Source organism: Montipora foliosa, chromosome 14 (genome assembly GCF_036669935.1).
Source record: "Montipora foliosa isolate CH-2021 chromosome 14, ASM3666993v2, whole genome shotgun sequence".
Classification (NCBI taxonomy): domain Eukaryota; kingdom Metazoa; phylum Cnidaria; class Anthozoa; order Scleractinia; family Acroporidae; genus Montipora; species Montipora foliosa.
Window position 1 is genome coordinate 2640135 of NC_090882.1, and position 15500 is coordinate 2655634.

The following is a 15500-nucleotide window of genomic DNA, read 5'->3' on the forward strand; positions in this document are numbered from 1 at the left end:
TAATGATAACTGCTCTATAATTGCCGGTATGATAGGCTCAACTGTAATTCATTTAAGTCATGAGGTTACCTAAACATCGAGTCAAGAACCCGACCCAGCATCTAGAGCCATGATCTTGAGCCAGTAGGGATGACGTCACTCCCTTTTGGTGCTAGGGTTTCTGTGGCTCGAAATCGTGGCATTAATATTAGTTAATCTCTTTAGCCATTCTCTTGAGTAATTTGTCAAGTATAGAAAGATAGTCTGTTATTCCCGGGGGCCTGATTCCCAAAAACGTTTCGGGTAACAAAAGCCAATCTACTGATTTTGAAAACTCTATGATATTTGATCATATCCACAATGCCAAAAACAATTGCAAAGTTCCATGACTTACAGCGGCTACCACTGACGCCAAGTGGACAGGAGCGCACTATTGTCATGAAGACAATTGAATGAAGTCCATCCAAATTTATGTCGACAAGGGGCGCGTGTGACTGGTAACCTCTTTAAAACGTTTTCCTTTTGAAGGTACAAAGAATTTGATATCACGTGAAACACGCCCGAAAAGTTCACGGGACTTGAGAGAACGATTATTAACAATTTTTTTTTAAGAATTTGAATTGATCGATTTAAAGCTTAGATAGTACGTTACATAACTTAGGTGCCCCTAAATGACAGAGGCGATTCTACTTCGCAGAGTTAATTGAAACGATAGTTCAGTCATCGCCATAATTATTAATGGATTATTAACATCATTATGTTTTAGTACTTTTCTTTCTTAAAATGCCCAAGAGCCTGGGACAAGGAGCGATTACCTACAACCGCTCAACTCATTCTCGAGACTGGTATTAGCCTCACACTGACCAAATTACCTTGTTGAAGAGAATATTGATATCATCCTCAATGTCAATTTGTGTTTTCTTTTTCGGTAAACCGACAGGAAGATAACGTGCTTTTGTTGCTTCTAACGTTTGCAAGTTTCCTCAGAACACCTTCCTCCTAAAACTAAAGGTGCCTCTGCCTCCAGAGTAACTGAAATAATTCCACAGCATTTAAGAATCGTAAGAACACGAGTATCACGCACTTGCTTAGGCCTTACTTTTGGACATCCCCTCAGGTATTTTCTCTCTAAGTTGGCCGGGCTTTCTCGAACGGACACAGAAGCCAGGGTCTTGAGGGAGTGACCTTAGATGTCTTCCACGCCGTTGAGTCACCTTGGTTACCTCGATGAATTTGCTCCACTGCCGATTTATGCTGGCTTCAATACTTTTCACGCTTCGTTGCGTCCTTGCAGCTTCCTAAGAAAACCAAGAAGATACCAACAGCGTTTGAAACAATTTCGCGGCTAGCCCAGGTCAAGTTGTCCAGTCAAACCTATTAGCGACCTTCAGATCGGAGTACGACTACGACTACGAGTGCAAGTTTTTCGCATTGAGTACGCGCAATGGGTCCGAAGGTTGAAATTTTCCCAAGTGCGCGTGCTCAGAACAAAAAACTTGTAGTCGTAGTCGTACTCGTACTTCGATCTGAAGGTCGCTATTATTCATCGGATCACATCCCTCTTAGGCCGGACAAATATCCATTATGTCATATCTCTTTTACAACTCTCCCTCCCTGCATGATGTTTACATATCGAAAAAGAACATAACATTCTAACGCTTTAATAGTACACTCACCAAAATTACTCAATTCTGATTGGTCGAGAGCAGTACAATTAACTCCAAGTAAAGCGATGACGTCACAAAAACTAAACTTATGAAATTATGGGATTTACTGAGATATTCTGAAAGTATACAATAAAGAATGACCTCTTTGTGATTTGGGCGTTAGATATTGGCCCTTTCATGCTTGAGTGACGCCATACAAATCCTTGTAAATTTGTCTTGGTTCTAAACGGTTTAGAACCAAGACAAATATACAAGAATTTGTACGGAGTCACTAAAGCATGAAAGGGCCAATATCTCACCCCCAAATGGCAATAAGATGCTGATTTTTGGCTAGTGGGCATTCTTCATCATGTACTTTCAGAATATCTCGGTAAATCCCATAATTTCATAAATTTAAATATTTGTGACGTCACACCACCACTCTATTGTACTCCGTAGGAATACCTATTAAGTTTCCATGGAAACGACGCGTAAGCGGCAAATTTGAACGTAATTTTGTTTTATGTACTATAAATAAAAAATAGCAGGACCTTCTCATACAATTCGTGATTAACAGGTACTCGTGATTTTGAAAATTCTCTTGCTCGTGCAATTTTGAGAACTTTCAAAATCACTCGTACCTATTAAATCACGAATTATACTCGAGGTCGTGCGATTTCCTATACTAGTTGTGTATACAACCTCAAGCTCTGCGTTAATTTTTTTCTTCACAAACGAATACGTCCGGACAAATTGTCCGGTCATCCAAGGATTTGAAGGATTTGACCGGACAAAACCTATTTTTGAATGAACATTGTCCGATGACCTTCCGTTATTTCAAGCCCTGGACCAACAGGTGCTTACCCCGCATTGACGTTGGTAAGGTTTAAAGTGCTACTACGATCAAAAATCATTTTTCGTTTTTCTTTACATTTCAAAAGTACTTGTGCTGAATATTCGGCATGCCAGATTGTAAGCAATTATTTCAAGAGGAAGGCTATTTGTTTGTAAGGAATTTTTTCATTTACCAGGCCGCCATTACTTGGCAGTGTTCCGACCGATAAGTCCTCAGAAAGCTGGATCGAGGAGAAAGTGACCTCATTTACTCACAAGCTTTGGAGTGTTTGATTGCGGCTTCTTTAGTATGCAGCACGGGAGTTTTTTGCTTTCAAACTGTCAAATTCGTGTTCTGCATAGTCATTAAGCCGCAATCGCACAATGCATTTTTAAGCTAGTCACTTTCTCCTCGATCCAGCCCTCTGAGGGTTTATCGGTCGAAACCGCACCAAGTTATGGCGTACCGTTAAATAAAAAAAATGCAATTGAAATAAACAGTCTTCCTTTTGAAATTAATGCAAAAAAAATTCAACCATTAAGAATTCAACACAAGTATTTTCGAAATCTGAAGAAAAACAAGAACTGGTTTTTTTCATCATAGTAGCACTTGAACTGTCCATGTAATCAGCTCAAACAACAGAGTATATATGCGTACGCTGTGACAACACACACTGAAGATGACTTGCGCTCAGATTGTCGAAACGTCAGTCACATTATCAGGACTACACTCACCCGGAGGATCGCATTACATCAATGTCCGTGTAATAGCGATGTGATCTGTGCATTTTCAGTTTATAAAACACTTTTTTGACTGACAATTACCATTCCTTACAGTCTTAATGACCGAAGGGAACATCTCGAGGAGATCGGGTTAAGAGCGGCATATGTGAGGCGCCTGAGAAAAATTCCCGAGACGGGTTAAGATAAACTGAAACGCAACTCACTTAGTATGATTGCATTGCCCGGATCTCCCATCAAATCCCCGACCAAAAAAGGACTCTCGTCATTAAGCTGATTAATCACAATGAACGTAAAAGAAAGAGTAGACTCGTCGCCTCAAAGAGAATCAAGGTGAACTCATGGTGCACTCCAACCGAGGAGTAAAGCTTGCATGGTCAGCTTTTACAATCTTTTTTCGGAGGCCATCGTTACGTACTGCCATTATTAGAGTGGTAAAGCATGACGTTTACGGCAAATGGCAGACAGTTGCGTGTCACAAAAGCATGAAAATTCCATTTATTCACCCTATCTCACTCTTTTGAGTAGTTACTCGTTATATCTAGTTAACAAACAAGAAAGAAGCTTAAATAAATCAAGTTCCTCCGTGTTTTGACAAAACGATATTTTTATGGTGCCAGAAATTTGATTTTATCAAACGAGTTGATAAAGGTCGAATAACCACCATGAAAGGTTTGGAAAGCTGACGTTTCGAGCGTTTGCCCTTTGTCAGAGCGAATAGAGGAATTGTGGGTGTTGTAGGATTATATGTGTATGGAGGAGCTTTGCCATTGGTAGGAAGAGGGTGACTGTGAATCTGTGAATAGATTAATGGAACGAGAGGTGTTCATTGATTCCGTGTGGATAGCATGTTCCCAGTTGAAAAATGAATTTTCGTTCGAGACTTTTACGGCTGTCTGTGTTTCCGTGGTGTAAGGATAGGCCGCAAATAGTCATGTTGTGGTGGGAGTAATTAGGAAGATTAAAATGGCGTGCAACTGGTTTTGAGGCATCTGTGTCGTTTTTTTCTACATCTCGTAAGTGTTCGCGAAAGCGGTCCGCCAATCATCTCCCTGTCCCTGTTTCGCCTATGTAGATCTTCTTGCATAGTGTGCAGGTTATGCAGTAGATGACGTTTGCGGAGATGCATGTAAAGTGGTCAGTGAAGCAGATCGATTCGGTCCTGAGATCTTAACCTTGTTAGAAATAAAGGGACAAGTTTTGCATCGTGTGCGTGTACATTTGAAAGTTCCTGGTTAGTTATATGACTTGAAAGTACTCCTATCTAGAAAGTTAACTATGTTTTTCAGTTGTCGCGTTTGAACGAAATAAGTGGCGGTGTGGTGAGGTAAATTATTTGTTGGAAGCTCGAATTCTCTGGGTTAAAGCAAATTTTAGTAAGAACAATTGGACCTTACTGCAATTACATTTGTCGGTGTTGTTTAAAACTGTTATAATTTTCCTTTCAGGATGCTGAAGGCCAAGTTAAAAGGAGTCTCTGACGAAGGAATTTGCATCTTCCACAACAATCGCTTGCTCAACAAGTGTCACGGTGTATGTATGGTAAGTGGAGCTTTGTAATTCTGAAATGCTGAAGTGGAGCGAAAGACAATTTTATTCAAAAGTTATATAATAAGTGGAGGTACTTAAAATATTTACCATGTTAACCGACACAGTACAGTTGCTTGTGAGTTGCTCTAGCAGTGTAAATTAGGAAGCTTAAAAAATGACGACGGCTACAGTAAAGAAACATCGCAAAGCAATAATCTTGTTGGTTTAGAATCGGAAAATGGGTCGTGCTGCACGTTCGGCATGCATTTTGAGATTTTTTCGTTGTACTCTGAAAACCACAACTCAAAATAGCCAAATTTTAGGGTTTTGACAGCAACCCAAGTTTTTAAAGCTCCCTGACATTCAATCTTGATTGAGGTATGGATTTCTGAAAATTTTAAAGTGGGTTCAGTGTAAGAAAATGTTATTATCCAAATGCATGGCAGTAAATTTGAAATGTTTTGCATTGGTACACTGTACTCAGTTTTGTATGCTTGACTTTGTCGCATACGACAAGCTTACAACAGGCCTACTACATTGTATCTTGTAAATTAAACCTACACCTCGCTTACGACTGTCGTTTGGGTCCTAAGTCATGTCGCACTGCACTTGCTGCAGATGCTGAGCCTCCGGCTTCCTGTGTTTAGATTGAAACAACAGATGTTTAGAGTTTACTAAATACTAACAAAAATAGACTATTCTATTAGGTTTGACTGCGCAAAAAGAGCGGCGTGAGGACCAATCACCAGTGGAACCAGCTTTCGATGGAGCTTTTGTTTTGGCAGAAACATTTGGCACCATCATAACAAAAAGTTGATTCTTGACGGGTCCTGATCCGCAAGCATATCTAGTCTATACTGTCCGCTGAGTCTATTCTGTTTTCTACTTAGTGCTATTGGTAGTTAATTATTTCTAAATAATTACCTCTGTTCAAGAATATCTGGTTTATACTCTATCGTTATCCACACTTATTATTCTTGTTCCCGGATCCTTGCGGTCATGCCAGGAGACAGGGACACCTAAAATATTAGTCTGATTAAAGATTTGATTATCTCTCGGGCGGCCATTGATCAGTGAGCTAATTAGAGTAGTGTTGGAGCCCCTGCAACTAGAACCATCCACAGTCTAAACAACAGTCACAAAAGTCCAGTCACATCTCTGCTCGAATTATGTGCTAACTAATCAACACTGAAAAAATGCGGTATTGTCCCTTTCATGCGACATCTCAAATCTTCCGTTATCCGGGTATAAAATGGAGAAAACAAGCCTCACGTTTAGTATCATGTGGTTTTTACACGTATCTTCACCTTACCAGGCTCAGGGCGCACATCCTATCAGAAACCTCTATAACTTCCCCCGAGGGGACTTCTCGTCCGATCTTGCCAAGGCGCTTTCGGCAGCAGGAGCACACGCCTACAAATATAATGATGTATAAATAGTTAATTTCGCTATTTATGGCGGTTGCTATCAGTTGTGTCTATATAAGACATAGCTAACTAACAACCTTTGAGAAAACTCACCTGATCCGACGGGAACGAATATGTCAGTTTCGTTAAGCACCGTTTGTGAAGCTAGTTTAGTGAGCCCCCTCTCCGCTCTCGGCCGATTCTTAACTTTCGCACTGTGTGAGGACAGTAAAGCCGGGACGTCGCAACGAGTTGAGCTGCGTTTCCAGCCAAGACCAAGTGTCTCGCGATGGTGAGGGCATATCTTGAGTTGATCAATGTTTTGCGGACGTGAAAAGAGACGCACTCTTGCGAGAATGAGCTCAACTTCATTCTGCACATCAGTAAAGGCAAGTGCAGACTTATGCTTATCTATATTACTGGTGCAGTTGAGCAATGGGATGAGTTTCACGGACTTTTCTTTATCCTTGCTACTGAAACCACACTTCCCGCCAACGATCTCTTGGAAGGAACAAGCTTCACCTTCCATAGTGGTAAAAAAATGATTTACGTTCTCACTGGCGCAAAAACCCGACCGTGGGAACAGTCCCATACGATTGGTCAATTCTCATCTTTGGCAAAGACGCCCAAGAACACTGTGCGCAACCTGGATTTGAAATTTCGCGGCGGATTTTGTTAATTTGGATGCCTCCCTTAACATGAATTTCAATTATCAATATTTTTTTAATGTACATTTTTCTCTACTTTTTATCTGTGCAAAAATTTTTTTTTTGTAACTACCCACCCCACCCCCTCCCCCGCCTCAAATAATAAAATGGTCTGTGAGGTGCTTCACAATCTGTCACGCAATTCCAAAATAACGCTCTGCCTGCATTCGCCTGGTCTCATCAGCTCCAGAGTGAACAGATTCCAACACAAAAACAGATCTAAGTGTGTCACGGATGTCTTAATAGCGTACCCAGGCATATTTGATCGATTAACTTCAGCGTTTCTTACATTAAGATAGAATTATAGGCTTTTCCTGAAACGTTCACGCTTATATCTACTACACCCGATTTAATAAAAGCTTCATATGCAGCCGCCCTCGGCTTAATTCTGCCGCTGCAAGACAATCCATGCTCCTGTCCGACGCAATCATACAATGGTAAGTAAGATTCATTCTCAAATTAAATATGGAATGAGAAAATTAGTTAATATGAAGCGCTCATTTCATTATAACCGATACGACTAGTCAATGTAAACAAACACTCTGAGGTCAATTTGAGGTCACTGAGCGCACAATTTCTTCGAAGTGATCTACTCATTGTGAAGCGCTCCCTAAAAAACCCAACCAAAATTTTAATGTACGTTTAAAAACTATATCTCAAGGCTTCGAAACCAAAATTTGGGGCAATTTGGAGAATTCCCATAACCGGGGGCTCGATTTCAGTTTTGCCTATAAATTTTCGCATTCGCAACTGGGCATTTTGAATGGGGTGACCCGAAAACACTCAGGGGCACCCAACGAATCTGTTCCGCACATTATCTGTTCCCCAGAGGAATCTTGCTGGCTGGCAAAAATACAGGTGTTTCGATGGGCTGGCTGGGAAATTTATTTTTGATAGAGGTTTTGCCTGGGAATTACTGACTTTTTCTAGCATTTCAACCCGAGCTGGCTGTAGAAACTCTGAAGACTGAGAGCGACCAAAAAAAAAAAAAAAAAAAAAAAAAGGACCCCTTCCCTCTCCCAGAGAGTAGTCACAAACATACGACGGCTGGTGAGAGTGATTGCCCTTGCGGAAAAAACCTGTTTTGTCCCGGTTTTGTCGCTTTCGTTCGGTCGTTTTGGATCGAGGGATTTGACAGCGAGCGGAAATCCTGGCTGGGAAACCAACCAATTTTATCTAGCTGGCTGGGAAATTTCTTGTGTGTCCTGCTGGGAAAAAGGAACAGATAATATTTTCCCAGCAACACTGAAAAACACCTGAAAATGCCTTAATAACATTTATTTTCATTAACTGGGGTATAATAAGACATTTTACAACCAATTGGTCGTTGGGTGCCCCTGAACACTGACCCCCGGTCCATGGACCCCCCTACGGACCGGGTCCATGGACTGCCTTACAGACCGGTCCACGGACTATCTCTACGGACCCCCTCTACGGACCACCCCAAAACCCACAGAATTAAAAATAAATAACAACTGAAAATTTGTTTATACTGATTGTCTGGATAAACCACTCTTGCCGGTGAAATCTAGCATTTACGCTCCGCAAATCAGACTAAAGCTCAGGTGTTACCTTTTCCTTCACTGTTGACCGGAGGCTTCGAAACTAAGTTCTTCCGCCATTTTGTTCAGGGCAGAGGAATCGTGAAGCCTGGGGCGAGTTCTCAAACCCGCGGGAGAATGATCCGAACAAAATGGCGGAGGGAAAGAAAGAAAATACAAAAAGAGCTTACTTATTATCAATCTTTTTCAAAGGATTCCGGTCCACAACGAAGGAAGGCGCAGCATGTGATTAATAGACTTTGTACCCGAGCCTGAGCCTTAGTCTGTTGAATTTGCGGAACGTTACGGTTGAGATTTCGCCGACACGAGTGACACGAGTGGTCTATCCAGACAACTGGTAAGTCAAATCTTCATTTCTATGTTGTTTTAGGGTGGTCCGTATAGGGTGGTCCGTATAGGGGGTCCGTAAGGGTAGTCCATGGACCGGTGGTCAGTGTTTTCGGGTCACCCTTTTGAATGCGCTTAGCAAGCGTTGATTTTACACTTCAGACACGGAAATATGTTGTAAATAGGATATTATATGTTCATTTTATAGGAATTAAGTGTTAGATTGCCGATAGGTTAACATGTTTGGTTACGCGAAGCAGTTTTTTCGGTCGGTCGATTTTCCCTTGTGAGGCCGTTAATTTCAGGCTTCAGACGGGCGAAATCCAAAATCTCAAATAATTCCAAAAATCGGTCGTATTTCGGAAAATAAACCCCGGGAGGTTTGTAAACTCGTCAGTACCTTTTTATAGACTGAAAATGAGGGTAGGTTAGGTTTTCGACTGTGGCCGCCTTTTGCTCGATTTTCCTGTGCACTCGCTCTTAATGATTGGTAGATCATTCATTCCAGGTTTATCTTGTTTAAAAAAAAAAGGAGGTGTCATGATTAATTGCATGATTAGAATACATTATCATCGCCTCCACGTGCTTGTAATAACTTAGGCTTATGCAATAAACCTTGTTGTTGTTAACATGTCGCTTGTGTGCGAGTGAACATTATAGATGTGTCATAAGACTACTTATATTGTCAACTAAAAGCAAGTCTCTGGGTAAGTCGTTCCATAACTTAGGTGCAGCCACCATAAAAGATCTATCACCTAATGTTTTCTTTCCCTTAACTGGTGCTACCCTAAGAATTTTACTATCATTCGATCTTAATGACTTAACACTTTCTAGATCAGACAGATGCAGTGGAGCTAAGCCATTTATAGTATTTTATAATCAACAGGCCCTCTAACAGGCAGCCAATGTAATTCCACTAAAATAGGTGTGATATGGCAGAATTTAGGTGCCATATAAATCAACCTTGCTGCTGCATTAAGTACTCTTTGCAACTTATTTAGCCAGGACAATCTGACAAACCAAATAACAGACTATTACAATGATCAATGCGACTTGTTACTAAAGCATGAACTAAAGATTCTGTGACTTTAACAGAAAGGTATTTACGAATACGTCTAATATTGTATAGATAATAAAAAGCAGAAGCACATGTCTTATTGATATAACTAGCCATAGACATATGACTATCAAAAATACACCAAGATTACAAACAGAGGAAGATGGAAAAACCTCCGAGTTCCCAACAACAATGCTATCAATTTGTACTTTAGCCAACTGCTGCTTAGTACCAATAAGTAATAATTCCGTCTTAGAGTCATTACTCATCAAATTATTCGATATCATCCAATGCCTTAAGTCCCTCACACAATTTGATATTACGTTGACAGCATCAGAAGACTCACTTCGGCGAAAAGAAAAATACAATTGCGTGTCATCTACTTAGCAGTGTACTTGCGGAAGATGGTGCTGGACAATCTCGAAGAGCCTACTAGCGTAGCAGTAAAGAGGAGAGGTCCCAGGCATGATCCTTGCGGCACACTTTGCGTGATCTGGAATGAACGAGAGAAACTCCATCATTTACTGATACACCTTGAGAACGATTTTCTAAATATGATACAAACCACTTGATGGCGTCGTTGGTGATTCCCAGGTCTTCGTCTAGGCAGCTAATGAGTTTGTCATGTTTAACAGTGTCAAATGCCGCGCTCAAATCCAACAGTACGAGTAGCGAAACCTCAGTGTTGATCGTTCATTTGGCATTCATTACTTTTAGCAAGACCGTCTCTGTACTATGGCAATTTTTATACGCCGGTTGTAACGGTGAATGTTAATTATTCAGATCAGGTTGGCCAGTAAGTGATACAACATTGAAACATCCAAAAATCCAACTTTATCCCCACCCCCCTTTCCCCCTCCTTTCTGTACTAAAAGCGAATTTTCTTGTCAGAAAAAATCGAGGAAGACATGAAGTCAGACAGAAATGAGTGCTTGGAAGAAAATGATTGCGCCGACAACGCGGTGTGCATTGACAAAGCAGAGGGATATGACTGTGAATGTCCAGAGGGATTTAAAGGATCAGGGAAAGAATGTACAGGTAACGCAAAAAGGAACTGCTTTGCACCTTCAACAGGCACTATCCCACTTAAGACGAAAAGCTCGTCTGAAACGAAAAATTGGTCAGACGGGTTCGTAGGATGTGTTCTTAAGCCTCGGACTGGAAAACTCGTCTTCGTTCACTCGTCGTAAGTTCACATTTGAATGAGTAATTGGACGGTCTGTCGCTCACAATATCGTGAAGGAACTGCACCGAGTGCGGATGTTATAAAAAATTGCGGCTTTTCAGTAATTATGTCAAAATTTGCTTTTAAAAAATATCATAAGAGCCATTTAATTAGTCTGGTTTAGTTCCTCGTTTGTCGACCTATCATTCTTCACACGCCGTTTAACCTCGGGAATCATCTTGTTTTACCCATAGTCCTTCAAATTTGAGTCAGGAGCCCATTACGGCTCCTGTTTGAGTATAGTTTCCAGTCTTAACCGAGTATTTTCCGTCACTACGGATATCGCATCCAACAAAATCCTTTCGATTTTTGACGGATAATTAGTCGAGTAAAAATTGACGAGTTTTTCTGTCAGGTTTCCGGCTCGTCCTGCTTTCACCTTTCGTGTAGGGACGGGTTTTTCGACGAAGACGTTTCAGCGGACCTAACTGTGCGTTACTCTAGAGTTGATATTTTAATCACTGCCTTAGTTTTTTACTGCCGTAAATCACTTTTTAATTTTTTTGAAATCCACTACAAAAGATGAAAAACAAGAAAAACAATATCACAACAAATACTACAATTTATTACATGGCAAGAAATTCTCAGGCTAAATGGAGCAATTTGATTGGCTAGTTTACGATGGCGATAACCAAAACGCGAAAACATGTGTTGTAGGTCAAATCCGGGCTCAGGTTGAATCCCGTTTTACCGAGGTCAAATTGGTGATCCTCATTTTACCTCCGAGTTCGAGCACTGCTCTTTGTTCCCTTACTATGTTGTAATGTTGAGGCTGAATGGACAAGTTTATGAATACAGAAACCGATGAGGTGATACGAAACATTAAATTAAGAAGATGTGTTGAGATGGGTAAGGAAGAGGGAAAGTACAGGTGTTCTCAATCCTTTTTGGGTCCTTTATAGCTGCTTTAACTAGGTGGGAGTGCAGTATTCAACATAAGTAATATGATCCTAGTTATAAACGGATTAAACTGACAACAAGTAAACACCTCTTAATAAAGTTGGTAACCTTAATTATTTCCCCGGAAATGATCCCCCCTTTCTCCTTCTGGTCTGGTAAACCTCTCCGTTTCAATTTCTGTCTATCACTTTTACTTGCAGACATAGAATGTCAGCGTGACACCTAGCATTCAAAAGATTTCTCCATAGACTCGACTGCGGGTTACTCTAGAGTTGACATACTATTCACTGGTTTCGTTTTCCAAAGCCGTCAATTGCTGAGGTATAATATGTTATTGGGTAACATTCGGAGTTATTATTCGCTGATTCTTAACGTCCCACTGACTCACGAAGCCAATGCTATTGACGGCTGCGAAAAACGATGCCATTAGTTGGAAGGGATACACAAAAACCGTACAGGGATTCTAAAAGCGGACGTTTCGAGCGTTAGCCCTTCGTCAGAGCGAATCGAGGAATTATGGGGTTTTTTTATAGTGGAGTAGGAGCTACGCTATCGGTGGTAACATGGGAACGTGAAAAAATAGGAATATGTTAGCTGGATTGGGATTTGAGTTTACATGTTTATAAAAAGGGCAGTGACGCTTTAGAGCAGTAATTACGCGATTGCAATTGCTACGCTTAGCGATTGGTTTAAAATGAACCTCGCACCAGTGTATCAACCAATGAGAAGGAAAGCTAAAACCAATCGCGACTTGCGCACGCGATTTTTCCCCGCGTGTTTTACGACGCTCAATTAAAAACTAGCTCAAAAATATTGTACAGCACAATTAACAGTACGTAATTAGTAACTTGTGTCTGGTCTTTAATAAGACAATGCTTTTTATTGTACTGATTGGCCACAAATATTCAGCGAAAAGGGTGCTTAATGACATTGTCATAAGAACGTTGCAAAGTTGAATACAACATTGAGGTCCAATAGCTCAAAATTTTGGTAATGGACTTGGTCGAAATGACTAGTAAAACAAAACTGAATTGGACACTGAACAGCTGAAGTTGACTACTACATGGGCTCGAGGCCCTCCCATGAAATGGAGGCGACTGGTCAGCCAGGCCAAGAGTGCGTCCAAACCCTGAAATCGCGGCGTAGAATCACAGAGGTTAAAGCATGGAGATGGTTAGGAAGCTCGACAAGTTCCTTTGCTTGATGTTTTTGTCCGTCTTTTTGGCCTTGACCATTTACAAAACACCACACCATTTTCGAGAAGATAACCAATCCAATCTTTGGATTAAATTATGCTCAACTAATTTGCAAACCCGTGTGAAGCAGAAACAAAAGATTGTGCAAGGTCAGGGTCAATTCAACATCGATTGTGACAACATTGTTCCCGCTTTTGAAGGTTTTAAGGTTTCATAACCAGTCCCTAAAATAACTATAATAGCACCTAGAAAGAAGGCATCTACACGAGTAGTATGCGTTCTCCTATCGTCAAACTTAAAGATATTCAAGTGTGGCAATTTCGGATTTTTCTGAGTTGTATTTTAAAACATGTATTTTAAACCTAACCCTAACCCTAACCTTGGCTTCCTATTTTTTGTTCATTAGACATCAATGAATGTGAAGGCGAAAATTCCTGCGCCTCAGTCGGAAGAAAGTGTATCAACGAACAAGGAAAATACCGTTGCGAATGTAGAGTAGGGTTCAAACGGGACGGAATAACTTGCGAGGGTAAGTGAGAGGCGGGAGGCGAAAATGCCATATAGTTGGTGTTTGGCTTCCCAAGAAAAATCGATACTCTCAAGAAACATTGCTTGTTTTCAGTTCTTTCGATGTCAATCATGTGACCAATATCAAGAAAACTCCTTCCTTTCTCAAATTAACAACAATTTCGTTCCGTATATTTAATTTTATCGACAGGTTGTAGTGTTTACCCTCTTCATTTTTATGTAAAAAAGTTATTACATGAAATTTTAGAGGGCAAACACTGCAACCTGTAGATAACATTATTTATTTGTTTGAGCAGGTTGAAGTTTTGGCAGCTATTCAGCTATGTGGACCTGCTGTACCCACCCACCCACACTTTCACAAAGGACGGCCACAACACTGGGAACTTCAACATCCCCTACGCTTTTCGAATAGGGTGTGGGTTCTTTTATGTCCCAAAAAGAACCTTATGAACATGGGAGATATTTGTGAGACGAGGCCTACGGTTTTAAGCCCTAATCCGAGAAGACTTGAAAGTCTAACCATTTGCGGATGTAATTATAAAGGGAGCACTTTCTCCTCAGTTAAATTTCAGTACCCTGAGTGTTAGTCCGCCTGTAGTCGAACTCACGACTACCCGCTCAACCAATTCAGCCACCGGTGCGCGGTTTATAATACCGCATCAACAATTGCTGATATCCCATTTATCATACGATACGTTACGATAAAATAACTTTTTTTGAGGAGGGAGACGCAATAACCTATGACAGTTTTCTAACGGCTCTACTTTTAATACCTGAACAGCTTACTTCATTAAGATCAAGGATTCAAGAACTTTCAATACTCACCTTATTGCTATTCAGAGGGCTTCGGCAAATGGCAATGCAATTATAACTTAAGAGGGGATAACAATGAAATGCCATCGGGAATGGAAATGAGAATGTCAACGGAAAGGCAATGACAATGGAAAAAGCAATGGCAATGGCAATGGCAATGGCAGTGACAATCCTGGCAATGCTAATGCCAATGACAATGGCAATGACGTACAATGGCTATGCCGGCATTGGCAATGGCCATGGCCGACCATGATCATGACAATGGAAATAGTAATGGCAAAGGCAATGAAAATGGTCAAACCAGACAATGAGAATATGAGAGACGCCTTATTTTGTTTGCCTTACAGACGTGGATGAATGCGAGACTCATGACTGTGGAATGGAGAGTGAATGCACCAACACAGCGGGAAGTTTCAGATGCGACTGTCATTCAGGATTTGAGAAAAATGACGAAGATGTTTGCGTTGGTATGTCGTATTAAGTTATGATCATGATTGTATTCTTAAAAATATTAATTTATATATCTGAGCAACTGATAAACGATCTAAAGGTCCCTTATTTCCTTAGTTTACGCTTTTCTTTTCAACGGGACAGCACGTGGTTTTACGGTTTGTAGTGGTCACGTGATGTGTCCATCATCTCATTTCGCAAATTGTTGTTCTCATTGGCTGAATGTTGCTTCCATGTTTTGTTTCTCGCACTTTCCAGTGGTGTTGGTGAGGACATTCGTTTCGGTAGCATAAATTAACTGGAACTAGATTTTGAAGTGGAAGTAACGCCAGCATTGACAGGTAACCCAGTGTAACCTAACCCAGAAACCCAGCATAAGCAACGTTCACATTTGGGCATTGTTAAAGTCATTTGTTTGGAGTTAACCCTTTTTGTTTTCCTGTTTTTTTATCCTCTGTAACCAATTCTAAAGTAACAGAATTCCAAGGTCAAGGAAATTGAAAGTCTTTATTCATCGTCTCACTACACATTTGAGAAACAGTTTGACCATTTCTACAGCCAATGTTCTTCTCTTTTTGTACAGATATCGACGAATGTGG

The 15500-nt window shown here is 40.7% G+C and overlaps 1 protein-coding gene across 1 annotated transcript in view; it reads left to right on the plus strand.

The window, feature by feature from the left end:
- Nucleotides 1–10697: 10697 nt before the first annotated feature.
- The window catches only part of LOC137985518 (fibulin-5-like), a 7314-nt gene continuing 2511 nt past the window's right edge, over nt 10698–15500 (plus strand). Inside the window, exons 1-4 of the mRNA XM_068833138.1 lie at nt 10698–10827; nt 13517–13639; nt 14799–14918; nt 15485–15500. The exon at nt 15485–15500 is cut by the window's right edge and continues 137 nt beyond it. Of these exons, the coding sequence (XP_068689239.1) occupies nt 10698–10827; nt 13517–13639; nt 14799–14918; nt 15485–15500 (389 nt within the window). The remainder of the gene's footprint in view (nt 10828–13516; nt 13640–14798; nt 14919–15484) is intronic.